The sequence below is a fragment of the Apteryx mantelli genome, chromosome 13, assembly GCF_036417845.1.
Source record: "Apteryx mantelli isolate bAptMan1 chromosome 13, bAptMan1.hap1, whole genome shotgun sequence".
Lineage (NCBI taxonomy): Eukaryota > Metazoa > Chordata > Aves > Apterygiformes > Apterygidae > Apteryx > Apteryx mantelli.
The window spans coordinates 14,557,036-14,574,682 of record NC_089990.1 but is presented as its reverse complement, the minus strand read 5'-3'; the positions used below and the strand labels follow the sequence as shown (position 1 = coordinate 14,574,682).

At 42.0% G+C, this 17,647-nt stretch overlaps 1 protein-coding gene and 1 long non-coding RNA gene across 2 annotated transcripts in view; one reads left to right on the top strand and one right to left on the bottom strand.

Moving 5' to 3' along the window:
• Positions 1-5,097, bottom strand: part of LOC136993248 (uncharacterized) — a 33,205-nt gene extending 28,108 nt beyond the window's left edge. Inside the window, exon 1 of the long non-coding RNA XR_010885486.1 lies at positions 5,082-5,097. This is a non-coding gene — a long non-coding RNA (uncharacterized lncRNA). The remainder of the gene's footprint in view (positions 1-5,081) is intronic.
• Positions 5,098-6,337: 1,240 nt separating this feature from the next.
• On the top strand, positions 6,338-9,910 carry SLITRK4 (SLIT and NTRK like family member 4). Its single transcript, XM_013946365.2, has one exon. The coding sequence runs from the start codon at positions 6,338-6,340 to the stop codon at positions 8,849-8,851; it is 2,514 nt and encodes an 837-aa protein (XP_013801819.1). The 3' UTR covers positions 8,852-9,910.
• The last annotated feature ends 7,737 nt before the right edge of the window (positions 9,911-17,647 follow it).

Here is a 17,647-nt window from a genome sequence, read left to right as displayed (position 1 = left end):
GCATTCACTTTTGGTTCTTTGGGAAAAGGAAGGCATAGCATGTGGTGCTAACATAATAATTATAAAGTAGAGCCTGATCCACAGAGATTCCCATTGATTTCTGAAGACTTTTTGTATGAGTTTCTACTGCTGGCATGACTATTTCCAACGAGAACAACCCAAATACCTCTGTATGCACACTGCTTCTCTGCCAGGTGTCGTTGTGGCAGCTGGATACACAGGGCTTGCTCACAGATAGCCCCGGGATGTATGTCAGCACGGGAACAAGGAACGTGTGCTCCTCAGCTGGTCGTGGCAATTGCAATTTCTTTGGCCTTCTGATTTCAAGGGCCAGACATGTGTGAGCCTTCAGTATCTCTGGTGAGTTCAAACAAGCAAGCACTTACCCCGATGTCATTTTCGGGATGACAGCAAAGTAGACAGAAAAGAGAGAGCCAAGAAGAGCGACTCAGTGCCTGCAGAAAGAGATGCCTCTGTGCCCAGAGGTAGCGTGAATGTAGGCTGCTAGCAGCTGTATGAAAGAAGAAAGCTCTGTACCTGTAGCCTGAGTTCAGACAGTCTTACCAAAGCATACCTGAGGCGAGTGTGTCTGGAAATACACCTGGAAATCCCCAAGAACAAGTAGGATGTTTAGCTCATATTTCCCATCAGGTCATTTCTCTCTCAGAAACTTAACCTGGATGAAAAAAAAAAAAGCAAAAAAAAAACCCCTTGGTGCACAGAACTCCCCTGAACTTCAGCTGAAGCCGTGTGTGTGTGTGCATGCCAAACAGCTCGAGGAAAACGCTCACCAAGGCTTCTTGGTGTGAGTGGGATCCTCAGCATCCCTGCTGGCCTCTGCATTTTGATGATTCTGTTGCAGGAATGCTTTTCTCCTGACAGACGTTGAAAGCACAGCTTGCCTCCCAGAAGCAAATTTGGAGAGGTAGATGACCGAGCATGTCTGCGTGTTTAGAAGAAAAGTGTTGCTTGGAAGCTGTCAAAAATTTGAAAGGAAACAAAATATAAATAGGCTTATATGTAATTTTGGAGTAGATTGCATGGTGAATTTCAGTAGCCAAGAACAAAGAATTACCTTGCTATCCCATGAGCTTCTGCTTAGGTGCATCTATCGATAAGCTAATTGTCCTGGTACTGAATGCCACCCTGTGCGTGTCTCCCTGGGTGGAGAGTAGGGTGGCTCACTTTTCTACCATTTCTTCAGATACTTGTCTTTGCAAAAATTATTTTACTAACCTATCTGTGTGTTAGGTTTTGCTCTCCTTTTGCTAAACTGAAGGAAAAACACATGCTCACGTGGCAAACAACAGACAGAGAAAAGGAATCATCAAGAGGGATGAGTGAGGTTGCATCACGGCAAGATGTTTAAGAAAAGGTTAGAGATGACAATAATGGACATGGCATGTAGCCTGAATAATCTTGTAGACTTAAGGGAACCAGACCAGATAATCCAAGCTGCCCTTTCTGTCTCCACTATCTTCCAGTCACTATCTACCATCAGTCTACACAGAGAATTTCTACTGATGAGGATGGAAATTCCACCCAGATAGGAGACCCCCAGAAGGGACCCCCGTTAAAGTGAATTACTCCGTAAGTATGTCGTTGTCTTGGATGTCAGTCTTGACTTTTAGCTTGTGCTTAGGTTTTTAATTGCCAAAATTATCTTTGGTTTGTTGTATTTTTCAGGCTGAATGCTGATATATAAGCCTAATTCTCAGTGGATTTGACATGTTGTAGATTAGGATGAGTAACTTGGAAACCACTTAAATAAGACTTACAGGAGGAGTTATTTTTTGTAACTGCAAATTAGAAATAAATATAAAAATGCAGCATATTAAAACCCTAACAATGAAATTGTACAGCATAACTAAATTTCATTCTAAGTTCTACAACATCATAAACTTATGTCATTGTCAATAACCATTTATAATAGAAGCATCAAAAATTATTTAGTTATGGTGAAATACAGTTCTCTTAGACACTTACTCATTTCATGGTTTACTTAGTTGAAATGTGCTCCTTTGTTATGTTTGTTTGATTTTTGGTTCAGTCTCTAAGCACTTGATTGAATGGTGATGGGAGTAGTGATCTGTCTTTGATATTGTCTAAATACCATTTCACCTATTAAATAAGCAAGGAATTAGTTTAACATCCAGCTTAATGTAGCTGGTTAAACAAAGCTGGCACCTTAATCTTTACACCTACATTTCTGTACCTGTTGTTAAAATAGCCTTATAAGCCAGGTATTTTCCTAAATGAATTTTATTATAGACCTTTGCTTTCTATTCCATAAGTTTATTTGAAGAAAGAGTTTGAAAAATTCAGCTTAAACTATATACAAATGCTTGTAAACTGGGCCTTTTATATACATGCATTCCCTTTTATGAGAATAGTACTTTGTTAATGGTTCAATAATTAAAGGAGTTTACATTTTAAAGACTTCAGTTTTTAATTGGTTGAATATTAAGCACAGATCATTTTCAGATCTGTTGTGATATGCAAATTATTGATGTCTCAGCTGCATTTGTTTTCAGGTATCAGTCTATCCGCATAATGCAAAATAACGTTCTGCAATTATTTCAATTAGATGCAGTCAGCCTTCAGAGCAAGCTATTTATTTCATTTCTGTAAATGAAGAAAGCAGTTGCTGCTTTCCCTTCCCTGATGTTTACTGCCCAGAACTACCACTCACGGCTGGTATGTGTGCAATACATAAACAGCTTTCCAACTGAATTACATTAATGTTCATAGTAAAGGACAAACAGTTGAACTTCCCTTGCAAGATTTCATTTGGTTAACTGACTCTCCCACCTTGGAAAGAGATGTCACCTTGTTTGGGGGTGTTCATTATCATTCCAAACTACATTATGAAATGTAGAGTAAGTAGGAGTTCTTAATTAGCAGAATCTGTTTTGCACAAGTGCATAACATTAGAGGATTTTTTTTTTATCAGACTGCAGCTGTTACCTAAGCAGAGGAGGAATTTCACCTAGCCAGAGAGCAGGAGATACACAAATAGCTGTGTTGTAAGAACGGGTCGTGTATGTCTCCTCACAGCGATTTTGTTCCATAATTGCAATTCGCATTAAATGCAGCAAATGTTACCATCCTGCCCACTCAGTTTCCACCTCTACTTTCTTGGGGGGGGGGGGGGGGATTGTCAGAAAAGATGACGGGGGGGGGAATCCTTTCCTCCCCCTCCTCCCTCGCTTTCCACGCGGAGGTGCTCGGCGGCGGGAGCCCGGCGCGGGGCGGCACCGGCACCGTCCCTGTCCCCGTCCCCGTCCCCGTCCCGGCCGTGTCCGCGCCCGCGCCCGGCGCCGCACTTGCAGCCGCGCGGCCCATGGCAGCGCCGCGGGGCGCCGCGCGGCCGCGCAGGTGGCAGCGGCGGCAGCGGCGGCAGCAGCAGCGGGGCCCCGCCGCCCCGGGGGGCGCCCGCCGCCCGCGCAGCGCCGCCGCCCCCGCAGCGCCGGCTTGAGCTCCGCGGGGGCGCAGCGGGGCATCTCCGCGCGGAAGGTAACGGCGCCCCAGCGGGAGGCGGGATCGCGCTTGCGACGCGGTCGGGCTGCTCCCGCGGAGCGGTGCCTCCGCGGCTCGGCGCTCGGGGGGGTGTGTTGTGTGGTGTTGTGTGTGTGTGTGTGTGTGTGTGCGCGCGCGCGCGGCGCAGGGGAGGGGGCTCTGCGCGCAGGGGTGGGCGAGAGCAGTGCGGCGGGAGCGGGCGCCCGTGCGCACAGGGCTGCTCTCGCCGCGTGTGCGCGGGGCGCCCGGCGGCGGGGCAGGGCTCGGCGGGGCGGGCGCTGCGTGCGGCGCAGCCCGCCGGGGACCGCAGCACCGCGCTGCGCCTCGCTCCTGCCCGCCTGTCCGCCCGCCCGCCTCCGCGGGTGTGCCCGCCCGCCCGGCGTGTGCGCGGAGCTGCCCGAGGCGAGACCGCGCCGGGGGAGCGGCGGAGCGGCGCGGCGCGGAGCGGGGCCGCGGGCTCCCCGGCCGCCGAGGTAGAGAAGGAGCCGGGCTCGCCGCGGAGCGCCGCCGCCGGGAGCAGCGCCGGGGGCGGGCGGCCGCCCCGCCGGGCGTGTGAGTGCGGGCGGGGAGAGGGGCCGTGGCGGGGGCTGCCTTTACGTTGACGTTTTAAATTTTATTATTCTTCCGGAGGTTTTGTTGTTATTACTATAATTATTATTGCTGCTATTTTAAGGGGAGGGGGGGCAAAGCCGAGCGGGCGACAGCGGCTTCCTGCCGGAGCCTCCTTCCCATCTCGCCTCTCCCCCGCTTGCCGGAGCAGCGGCGCGGAGGCTCCGGGGAGCGGTGCCGGCTCGCTCCTTTGCGGCGGCCGGGCGAGCGGCGGGCCGGGGCCGCGCCGGCGGATGCGCCGGCGGAGGTGCGGAAGGGACGGGGGCAGGCTCTGCGCCGCGGGGACGGGTGTGAAGGCGCTGCGGGCTGCACTTTGCGAAGGTGCTGAGCGGGGAGTGTTTGGGGAGGGGGGGCGGTTGTGCCTTGTTGCAAAGGGATGCGGGGCTGCATCGCCGCGCTGTGCCCCCTTCCCACCGGCGTGTGCGTGTGTGCTGTGTAGTGTGTGTGCGCGCCAGCGTCCCTCCTCCCTCCCCCCGCCTGGAGGCAGGGGGCGACGGGGCGCCCACGGCAGAGGGGAGCCGGCAGCAGCCCAGCCGGCTCCGGCCATCGTGTTGCGGCAAAAAATTGCGGTAGTGTCTGCGCTCCCGGCCGGGCTCGCCGACCCGCCGCCGGCGCAGCGCCGCGCAGCGCGCCGGGGTCCCGCGGTGGCCGCGCTGCGCGCCCGCCGGCGGAGCGCGGGGTCCCGCGGAGCTGCGGCCGGAGCGCGGGCGAGGCGGGAGCCGGCGGCAGATGGATCAACGGGGGCGGCCGCAGCGGGGCATCGGGCTGCCCCGGCCGGGGAGCCGCAGCGGCCGCTCCGCTCCCCGCGCTGCCCGCTGCCTCCCCGGGCCCTTCCGCCGCCCTTCCCTCGCCCTGCCGTGCCTCTTCCCAGCGCCCCCCGCTTTCCCTCTCGCCCTCCTGTCCTCCCTTCCTTCCTGCCTTCCCTCCCTCCCAGGTCCCCCGGCTCATCCTACCCTCCTTGCGGCTCCCTCCAGTCCGATTCTCCTCCCTCCAGCTGGCTCCTGTTTCCTGCACTTCCATCCCGGCTCCCTCCTTCCAACTCGGTTGCTTCCCACAATGTGAAAGGAAGTGGCAAGTTGGGAAGTGGGGGAATGGGGAAGGTGGGGGGAAGCAATTGATTATTGACTGGTTTGTTTAGGAAAAAAACAGCCTGTAACTCAGAGGAAATCCTGTGCCTTCAGTTTTTCTGAGTGAAAAATGGCAGCTCAGCTGGCCTGGCTGTATGTGAAGGGTTCTTGAAAGCCACCTCTGTATCAGTGCAGGGATGAGAGCAAATTACATAAGCTTTTACCATTAAAAAAAAAAAAAAAAAAAAAAGTTGTTCTTCTCAGGTTTCAGTAGTGTCAGGCTGGTGAATTGTGACTTTGTTTTGCCCTGTAAGTCAGGGTGTTGTTATTATTCCTGGGGACGGGACTGTATGCCTGTGCATGCTTCTTCCACATCTGTGTGCCTCCATTGGTTGCCTAGAGCTGATCTTCTCATTTTATGGATGGTTCATTGTATCTCTGTGATTGATTTACCACCTATTTACTTAAACTAGGTAAAATAAGTGACATAAACAATGTGCTTGCATGCCTATGTATCCCTTGAGTGAATCTCGATATTAATGTAGTGGTATCTGTATGCATCGATGCTATAGAGATATATACATTGAATGCGGACACTGCTTTTTTTGCCAGCAGCTTCATTCTTTCTATACTGTGCTATCCCAACCCAGATTTTTGGGCATGCATAACTTCAGCTTTTTTGTTTAACATTCCTGAAATGCACGGCAACATGTGAGCAGTGCAGGATTGAGGAGAGTAAATATGCATAAAATTGGAATCTCTCTTGGTTATTTTATTTTGCTAGTTATGCATGTTTGGCGTGCGAGAAAGAGAAATATATTTGATAGACCTTACAAAGTTATTTGTATTTGTCTACAGGGATTTACATTCCGTATTTGAAATTCTAGCTCCCATGTATTTGTTTGGGTTGTTAAAACCTTTCATGTTGTTTAAAATTCATTTCATGTTGTTTGAAATTCAGTGCTTGTAGTTTATCTATAATCCTTGGCAGGTACAGTAGCTCAGTGGAGTACAATTTTTAACCCGAACGACTTTTTGGAACAATGACAACTGAAAAACATTTTCTTTTTTCTTTCCTTCTTTCTTCTTTAGATTCTTTATCTTTGTTCAGGAGCCTAAGGTTGCTTGCTGATCACAAGAAGATGTTTCTGTGGCTCTTTCTGGTTCTGTCATCTCCAGTTTCTTCTACAACTGCAGATGCTGATATATCTGTGGAAATTTGCAATGTTTGCTCCTGTGTGTCAGTTGAGAATGTACTCTATGTCAACTGTGAGAAGGTTGCAGTCTACAGACCAAATCAGCTTAAACCACCATGGTCCAATTTTTACCACCTCAACTTTCAAAACAACCTGCTAATTGTTCTATATCCAAATACCTTTCTTAATTTTACACATGCAGTGTCCTTGCAACTGGGTAATAATAAATTACAGAACATTGAGGGAGGAGCATTCCTGGGTCTTAGTGCATTAAAGCAGTTGCACTTGAACAACAATGAATTAAAGATTCTCCGAGCTGATACCTTCCTTGGTATAGAGAACTTGGAGTATCTCCAAGCTGACTACAATTTAATCAAGTTTATTGAACGGGGAGCCTTCAATAAGCTTCACAAGCTGAAAGTCCTCATCCTTAATGACAATCTGATTTCATTCCTTCCTGATAATATTTTTCGATTTGCTTCTCTAACCCATCTGGATATACGAGGGAATCGAATACAGAAGCTTCCATACATTGGAGTTCTGGAACACATTGGGCGAATTGTCGAATTGCAGCTGGAAGACAACCCTTGGAATTGTACTTGTGATTTGTTGCCTTTGAAAGCGTGGCTGGAGAACATGCCCTATAACATCTACATTGGCGAAGCTATCTGTGAGACACCCAGTGACTTGTATGGAAGGCTGTTGAAAGAAACCAACAAGCAAGAGCTGTGCTCCATGGGGACGGGGAGCGACTTCGATGTGCGCGTTCTGCCTCCCTCGCAGCTGGAGCCGGGTTACAGCACACCTAATGGCCACACTACACAGACATCAGTGCACAGATTAGTCACAAAGCCTCCGAAAACTACAAATCCTTCTAAGATCTCGGGGATAGTAGCAGGCAAAGCACTATCCAATCGCAATCTCAGTCAAATCGTATCTTATCAGACCAGGGTGCCTCCTTTAACACCTTGCCCAGTCCCCTGTGTTTGCAAAACACATCCTTCTGACCTGGGATTAAGTGTAAATTGCCAAGAAAGAAATATAGAATCAATGGCCGAACTCGTACCAAGACCTTTAAATGCCAAGAAACTGCACGTAAATGGCAATTATATTAAGGATGTGGACACCACAGATTTCACTGAGTTCGAGGGGCTGGATTTACTACATTTAGGCAGCAATCGGATTTCAGTAATCAAAGGAGAAGTTTTCCGCAACCTTACAAATTTACGGAGATTGTATCTCAATGGCAATCAGATAGAGCGTCTGAGCCCAGAAATGTTTGCTGGCCTCCACAATTTGCAATATCTATATTTGGAATACAATGTTATCAAAGAAATCTTAGCAGGCACTTTTGATTTAATGCCAAATTTGCAGTTGCTCTACCTGAACAACAATCTTCTACGAAGCTTGCCAGCATACGTTTTTGCTGGTGCACCGCTTGCTAGACTGAATCTGAGGAACAATCATTTCATGTATTTACCTGTAAGTGGCGTTCTTGATCAGCTAAAATCTCTGACACAAATTGATTTGGAAGGTAATCCATGGGACTGCACGTGTGATTTAGTTGCTTTAAAACTGTGGCTCGAAAAACTAAGTGAAGGTATTGTGGTAAAGGAGTTGAAATGTGAAACACCTGTACAGTTTGCTAACATTGAACTGAAGTCTCTGAAAAATGAGATCCTCTGTCCTAAACTCTTAAACAAGCCATCTGCTCTGTTCTCTAGTCCTGTGCCTGCTGTCACTTTTACAACACCTCTGGGACCAGTTCGGAGTCCTTCCGGGGGCCCAGTTCCGTTGTCCATCCTGATCTTAAGCATATTAGTTGTGCTTATTTTAACAGTGTTTGTTGCTTTTTGTCTTCTTGTTTTTGTGCTTCGGCGCAACAAAAAACCAACTGTAAAGCATGAAGGGATTGGAAATCAAGAATGCAGTTCTATGCAACTGCAGCTAAGAAAACACGATCACAAATCAAACAAAAAAGACGGACTGGGCGCAGAGGCCTTCATTCCTCAAACCATTGAGCAGATGAGCAAAAGTCATACCTGTGGCTTAAAGGAGTCTGAAACGGGCTTCACGTTTGCTGACCCACCAGGGCAAAAAGTCATTCTGCGAAATATTAGTGACAAAGAGAAAGATTTATTGCATGTGGATACCAGAAAAAGACTCAGCACAATTGATGAACTGGATGAATTATTCCCTGGGAGGGATTCCAATGTATTTATTCAGAATTTTCTTGAAAGTAAAAAAGAATACAACAGTATAGGGGTCAGTGGCTTTGAAATACGTTACCCAGAGAAACAACAAGACAAAAAAAACAAGAAATCTCTAATAGGTGGTAATCATAGTAAAATTGTAGTAGAACAAAGAAAGAGTGAATATTTTGAACTAAAAGCTAAACTTCAAGGTTCGCCTGACTACCTACAAGTCCTTGAAGAACAAACAGCTTTGAATAAAATGTAGTTCATGCAATCTTATTGCCTACAGAGGACATTTATTTAATGATGAAAGTGCCTTTTGTTGACTTTTAACTTCCAAATACTATATTATATTGATAGGCATAGAGGCAGGGGATATCCAAGGGTATCTGATTAACTGTAGCTGCACATGATTTGTCCAGTAGAGGAGAAATTCCTTAATAGGTTTTACTACATAAAGCTCATACCCTGTGGAATCTTGTAGGGATACTGCAAACTCTATTGCCAAAGGGATGCTTTATACACGTTACACTGAATTTAACCTCAAGAGGCATATATGTTTTCTACCTTAAATGTTAAACCTTCGTCTCCTTGTGATTTGTTAGAGCAAACACAAGAAGCCTGGTACTGGTGTTTGTACCTCAGCTGGGTCCTTCATCCTGCACGTGGATTTAAGTTGGTGGAACTGGAGTAATCCTTTGATTTGTGGTGTTGTAATGGCACTGTTTAAAGATTATCTGAAAAGTAACAAGCATGCAAAGAGAGAACATTCGATAGTATGTGTAAATTGGTTACATTTATGGCCTGCATCTTGAAACCACTGGAATTATAATGTTAAATTGTGCAAATATTTGTTTAAAATATACCATGCATTACATACCGATGAAATAAATTTGACCACTTGAAACATACCTGTCTATACATAAAATTAAAAAAAAAAACAAAAAACTGACTTCTGCAGCATTTGTGGTGATCTGAAGAAAATATTTGATGTTTATGCAGAATCTATTGTAAGACTCATCTCCAATTAAAACTAGAGTTCCTTCTCAGTTACATGAAATGCTTGCAACCCTAACGGGTTTTCCAAAATTGTCAAAGTGCTTACTGTGTGAGCGTGGCAGAAACTATTTTTGTAATATAATTCATATTTATGAAATACTTTGTATACTAAATAGGAAAATATGTACTCCTTAATATGTATTTAATATGCCTGACTTGTTTTCCTGATCACAATGCATTAATCTTTCAATATAAATAAAAACAGAACAATATACCAAACAGAAACTGGGTATGTAATGTATAAAATTATCCAGAATTAAGTGATCAGGTATAATAATAATAAAATTGTTCTGTATTATTCTTGTGAAATTAGCATATTATTTTATTTCAGATTTGTTACCAATGGTGCATTTTAAAATAGATTCATTAGTTTTTTAGTATTGTGTCTCAGCCAATTACTTGCCATCAGTTGTCTTGCTTTTCAGGGTTCTACAGCTTAATCTAAATAGTTTTCACTACAAGTATTTACAGGAATTCGTGGTAAGGGTAATATTTCAATTGTATATGCATCAATTTTCTGTTCTTACTATCTGTCTGACTGCTCTCAATCAGAAAATCTAGCAGAACAGTAAACTATATGGCAAATCACATCTATTTAAAACCACGCTGTAAAATGAATATAGTGGTCTCAGTTCAGTTCAGAGTATTGTGTAGTTCATATGTATAGGGAGTAAAAACTTGCCTTTGTGAAAGCTGATTTTGAATAGCTAGGAAAAAAATAAGTAGTCAGGAGAATGGAAAATAGCCACTTTATCTCTCAGATAGATGGTAGCTTGAGATGAGAGTAGAGATGTACTTGGTGAAGTATCATACAGAAAATCTATACTATGAGATTTAACATAAGTTCATTGATGTGAACAGGAATTTTTTCATTCGTTTCAATGAGCTTTGGATAAGACCCTCTATCTCCTTTGCTTCCAGAACCTTTTTTCCATCCACCTTTTATAATCAATAAGTAAATCAATCAAGATTAGTAGGAAATAAGCATGAATGTTTTTCATGAATTTGAAAATAGCAAATATTACAGCAAGACCCACACTGCTGTGGGGAAGGCTGTATCAGCTTTTTGCATTATAAACCTCTAATTTCAGGGCTTTGTGACACTGCTGTAAAATTTTTATTCTGGTATGATACTTGGCAAACAACCTGGAGTATATTTTTTAACAAAGTTTAAAAAAAAAGAGCTGCTTTATTTAAAAGAAAGCAAAAAGGCATTTTCTACTTTCAGACACATTTGTTTATGCTCTTGTAACCTAGAAAGAGGGTTGTTTTATTATTTTCTCCATAACATAAAGTATATAAATGACTTCAAATAATAAAATAATAACAAATAAATGGCTGAGTTTATCTTTCAAAAAGCTGCTGTTATCCATGCACAATAATTTACTTAATTCAAAATGTCATAGGGATTTTCAGGAGATGGTTACTATGCATATATGCATTTTTGGCATAAAAAGTTCCTAGCTGCCCGTCAATGCAATACATTGCCAAGGCTTTAAAGAGAGCATTGGAGCTTATTGTTTCAGGAGTCTGCAGCTTAAGGGGTGTTGAAGGCAGCCGGCTGTGATGGCCCCTCGCGGCTCTGCGGGCAGCCAGGGGATATGGGGCCGCTCAACCCCACTCTGCCCAGGCTACAAGCTTTGGGGATGTGTCGAGGTTCACTGGGATTTGCCAGGGCGTGAGGCTTGTGACACCCTTCGGCATGCTGTTGCAAGCTGTCATGCTTTTTCCCATACCCTTCTGGTGAGAAGCAATGTTAAAAAAGCATATGAAAATAGCAAATAAACTAAGACTCTGAGGTGATGTTAAAACCAATGTGCTCATGACTGGTGTTGCCCCGAGTTAAAAGAACAGTTGGCAAGCAACCATACCTTCCTCAGCTAGATAAATTGAGTTTGTTTTCCTCTCTTCTTGTGAAGTCTTCTATCTGCTGATTAGGAGAGGAAGAACTGTACTGTTATGTCTATGCCGGGTCAGAATTTTCCTCCTCATTGAGGTCTCAAACTGGTAAAGCATTTAAGCTTAACCTAAATCACATGCTATGGTACTAGTCATGAGCTTAAAATGAAACACTTGCTCAAGAGAGGGTCTTAGGTGGAGTTTTGTCACTTACTTCAAAAGGAGCAGGCACAGAAATGTTACTGTGTGTAATAATAATCCATAGAGTCCAGGTGTCTAACCGCACACCGGCGATCGCTTTTCTCCCGTGAGTTGTCCAGTGACTCTTTTGGGATTATGCAGTTGAGTGTAGGTTCACCAGCATCAAAAAGGTTGCACAGTCTGGACCTTCTCGTAGAAATTGTTCCGTAGTGTTTTACATGTATGGTGCAATATGTAGGCATAATAATGTGAGTAAAGAATGCAGAAGCTGGCAAAACACTGTTTCTGTGATATTGTTACTTTGAATGACAACCTTAATGTCAATTTATTTCCTCCATGGTTTGAGACAGTGTATGTGTCTATACAGCAGTTTTAGTGTCATGTCCATTCAAATCTACAGTCAGCCTGTCTGGGAAGGTGACTCTTCTGATGTGGCTCAACAGATCTGTCTGCTCACTCTATTGGTTTGAGTGGTCATGCTTGTAAAATGGCTGTTAAGACCCATAGACATGAACTAAATCAGTGAAGGTGTTAGCATAATCTGTTGTGTTCATTGTATTATAAAGAAGTTTACATTTTTAAAAATGAAATCAATAAAGTATAATCATTTCCTTGAAAAAGAAAAAATTTGTGCAATTTTATCAGAAAGCAACTATTATGGTGCAAGAACGCAAGGCCATTAGACAATTTACATCTTATATTTAGAGTTCCAGATTACCAGTAAATACATTTGAAATCTAATATTAAAAAATCTTTTTTTCCATGTTTTTTTTTTTTTGAAAAAAGCCATAAGGAGAGTATAAATTATGAACAGCATGGCCTTGTGAATACTATTAACAAATGTTTCAGAGTTAGCGAAACACATTCAGAACTTGATGGTGGTATAATATCTATAATATTTTTTGCATGATTTGTACATTGATATTGTGTGAAATGAGCACAGTGAGATTTTTTTTTTGGTTGCATCCAAAGAGGTGGGAAGGAAATATAAGAAGAATGTATTTATAATCACTCTATTTTGAAATAAAGTAAAGAAAACAAAACGTATTGTTCTTACCCTGCTTCGATCATTCCTACTTTAGATTAGTTTATAATAAAAACAGTTACTTTTAACGTCCAGTCCAATATAAAACAAAGAAAACCATTGTTTATGACTTTGGTTTGCCTTCAGCAACATCAAAATATTAGCCAGTATTGACTTAAAAATTTGTGTGAAGTATTAATAAAATTGTTTGGTACAATGGTATCTCTGAAACTACAGTTTGTTGAATGCCTGTAATATTCTCTTTCAGATTATTTGTATATGGGAGAAAGAGAATCTGTTAAGTAGTTAAACATTAATGTCTTCTAATCACCTGGGACATTTCATGTTATTATTGTTTAATGAAAGTTTATCCTATTGTCTAACAAAATCCTCTTTGCCTCAGTCATAAAAATAGTCCCTCAGAAGTCAGTGGAACTTTCTGCATTAGTAACGTGAGGAGAATTCTGTTTCTGGTTGGGTTCCGAGATCATCAGCATAGACGTGTTTGGAGGAACAATCACGTAATGCTAGGGGCATTTGTTTTGATTTTTTTCTCCCTTTCTCATTAATCGCCTTGAGTAAGACAATTTTGTAGAGGAACAAAATTAATTTATCTTTAATTAATCCCTTACCAAAGAAAAGGAAAAAAAGAAATCAATCCATACACCGTTTAACTAGGATGTTTTTTATAAATGAAAGTTGAAAAGGCATCTTTAGGTACTTTAACTTCCAAATTTAGATTTTGTAGTAAAACTGTTTTACAAAGTGTAATAAAAATCTTCATGAAAGGGGAGAGGAGCAGGAACAAAACTATGCCTAGATTAAACATTCCCCTGCTGTGCCAGATTTAACATGCAGTATAATGGTAGTGAATGAGAATCAGAATGTGATATGGACTAGAAAATCAGGACTTGATACTGATTTTTTTTTTTTTTTTCACTGTCAACTGCAGTGAAATGCTAGGAGCAAATCCATGGCATTCATGAGGAAAGTAAAGGCCTGCTCATATATTCAATGGGAGTTATTTCTAAAGAAGAACCTGAGGATCAAGAGTAAATATTCATGTTTTGAAAATAGTATGCATACATTGTTTTCCTGAATGTAGAAGAATTCAACAGTTTTCTTGTAACATATTTTTCCATTATTTATTCTTTATTTCTAATTGCAATTCATTCATCCTTTTGTATTCTGATCAATGCTGTGTTGAGAAATAAAAATAGGAATGCTAATGCTCAGGGCCTAACTCCTCTCAGAAACAGACTTCAATGGAATCAAATCAGACTTAACCTGGTGAACACAAAAGCAGAAATTTACCATATTATTTAAGGAGTTGATCTATCTATCACTGAAACCAAAAAGAAGGCAGGTCATATTTTTACTAGTAATGTAACAAAATTGGCTCGGAGAAAGAAAATATAATCTTGCTTTTTGTTCCATTAATTTGTGTGGGAGAGCTATTATTAATTTTAAATAACTGTAGGACAGAATACAGTGTAGGAGCAGTCCTGTTTAACGTCAGTGGGACTCTTCACTGATTCAAGAGCTGTGGGCATTCTGCAAATATAGTGTGGGTACAAAACTATTTAAATTTCCTGTTTTAATGCATAGACTTGCATTATACATCAGATAGCTTGCATTAAGATGAGACATTTTATCTTCTCCGTGTAATGGAACAAACTTACCCCGCTCCTCTCCCATATTAAAATAGGGACTTTATTGCAAGTATCTTCATTTTACAGTTAATTTTATTCATAGTCATTGGTAATATTTAAGATCGTTTATTTATTGCCCGGAAACAGTGCATTTTGAGTAGTCTGTTATTTCTAAAATACCATTCTTTAGTCACAGACTGATGCTGTATTATATTGATTTTTTTTCATTCTCTTTATATGACTTTTTGTAGTCATTTAATACTAAATAATTTCTTAAGAGCACAAATAATCAGCATAAAAAAAAGACACCTAACAGATACTATGTATGCATTTTATATATGTATGTATGTGTATGAATGTGTGTGTATACATCCATGTGTGTATGTGCCAAGAAAGAAACTGGCATAAATCAACACTGATGGGCATACAAGTGTTTACAGGATTGACCCTGTGGTCTTTGCTTAATCAGAAAGCAAAAGGTGATGTCTTCCTTAGTCAGTTTTCCCTATCCACAAGCATTTCATTTCTTGATTTAATCTCATGTCATTTCCTAGAAATGTGTGCCCTATGACCTTCCAGGACATTCTTCTACTTCATGCTCTCATTTCACCTTCCAGTCCTTTACAGCTGAATATTTGTCTAGACAGTGATTAATAGCAGTTTCCAGAGAGAAATTGGCTTTGCCAATTTGAAAAAAAACAAACAAAAAATTAAGGAGACTTTTTTGGATGGTTTCTGAGTCATGTGAAATGATGTATGATCCAAAATGGAGAGGACTAGGAAGCAGTTTAAGCTTCCCTTAGGAAGATTAGTGCTGGGCTTTTGAAGATGGAAAATTGTGTTTTTTCATGACTGTAAGGTATACAGTGTAAAGTAAATGTGCTTCCACCCTTTGAATGCTGACAGTCATACTTGTGGGCTAAATGCTGCAGATGGCTCACCCGTTTACCAAAGCTAGGTTTTGGTATCACTTGTCACGGAATTGTCTTGAACAAGTTATTTAGGTTAAAACTGATATGATATGTATTTTTTAATGAGGCTTTTCACCAAGATGTGGATACATTTGTGTGCGCATTGGTAGTGTTTGGGTATGGAGCTTACTCCATATCTAATGTTTGTTGAGCAGTTTTTTTTGGTAGAGACTTTCTTCATGAGATACATTAGTGCTCACATCTGAATATGAGTCGCTGCACAGTAAGCGCATCTCAGTGAGTAGAGTCACGAAGGGCAGAGCATTTTGACAGATTTTTGAGCTCTTCACTGCAAGAAACTGCAGGAAACAATGTACTGTACAGCAGATTTCCTTGCTCCCCGGCAAGATTTCAGAGACTCTGCGAGTCCTCTCAGCAGGGTATTCCTCTTGTCTACTGTCTACACGCTGCAAATAAGACTCCAGGTAGCCAGTCTGGTATATGTGCAGTCTGTGTTTGCTTATACCCAAAAATAAATTTGAGGAAAAGAATGGGAGAAGGATGCTCATTTTTCTGAAAACCAAAACAGGCTGAATTTGAATTTTTCAGGATTGAACTAGAAAAATATTTGGAGAGATTTTAAAGAATCGTCACATTGTTGGATAATTATTTGTATTGAGAAAGTATTTTACCAGGAGAAAAGCAAGTAGCTAGTTTTATATTTTTAGCAGGTAGCTTTTGAACTTGTTCAATTTTTCAATTAAAATATGCCCTGGGAGCCAAGGGACTCACAGGTGCAGCTGAGGGCACAATTTAGCTGCAAAGGTACATCATAATTGTCTTGCTACCTTCTGTGTGGTAGAAATTAAATGCAAGGGTTTGAATGTTCCCTTCTCTGTTTACTTTAATTGGAGTTAGAGCAGTCCCATTCTTCAGGACCAGTCCTTAAGGTCTGATCTTGCAGCTGGAGGTGTGTCTGCAGACTGATGAAGTTGGCGATATGAATGCAAATGTCATACCATCATGCCTCTGGATGGAGATAATACTCTGTAAGAAATGGGATTTTTATGGTTTCTTTTCTGACTGTTGCCATGCAATTATACTGCTTTATACTAGCAAAGACCTTTACTTTTGGGATCCGTCTCAATAAACTGATAGGCTTACAAATGTGATTAGGAGATTTGTCCAGATGTCTAGAAAACAACTTTTAATTCTCATGGTTTCCTAAGATGTAAATGAAGAGCAACAGCATCATGAATAACCTATAATTAAGATTTCTTTTTATTCAATGAAAATGGCCTTTGCCTTAATTAGGAGAAATATTCAGAAAGTACTTTGAGAGAGTTGGGATATTGCCAATAAATAGGGTCCCCATTCTGTAACCCTTACTCAAGAATATCAGCCATGGAAGGACTAGGAGGTTTTATCTTTTAAGCAGCTTCCCCTAGAATTTGGACTTTCACTATATCTGTTGGAGCAATGCCATGAATGTGATTTTGTGGTGTTGTCTCAATAGTCACATACACAGTTCAGTAACGGGCAGAAGTAATGGCCAACAAGAACAGCAGAACATACAATATGTAGCTTTGTCAAGTAATTTAAACCCCCTTCCACCACTTCAGCATATGACAGCAAAGATAGTAAGGATTACATATTTTAAAACATGTCAGTGAGGATTCACTTACATTTGTAATGTGCTTTCAAAATGAAAGCAGTATGCAAATGCTGAGTATTATCAGCATACAATCCATTTCAAAAGGGGAATACCATTGTACTGTACATAGTATTCTATTGTTCAGATTGAGAAGTATCACTGAAAATGAGTAAGCTGGGTTTTTCCTTTCTGTATGCTTTCCTCCTTCACCCATTGAATAAACCTGTTTTCTCTATACAGAGTAATAAAACTCTCAGCCACATGCAAGAAAATATATATGCCTAGAAAAGATAAGCAAATGTGTTCCCTCCAAAGAGAACATCTGCAATATAATAATTCATTTTTTTCAAGAATACAAGATTGGCACCTGTGGCAGTTTCAGCTTATGCTAGCAAGTTTCATGGCTAGGACATGGAATTGGAGTCTGTTCCTATTTCCTGTGTCCACACGAGTATTCCCTTTGACATTATACATGCATCAGGCCAGTTTGCCTAGCGTTGCTTGTTGCTGCATGGTTTTGAAACAGCAGTATGTATTCATACATACTTATCCAGGTATTTGTCATGGGGTTCCCAAAGAGGAAGACCCCAGAGACAACTGGAAAGTGGTGTGGTGGGGAGATGACCTCTGCAGAGGTGTCATCTCCTGTACCCTGTGGAGC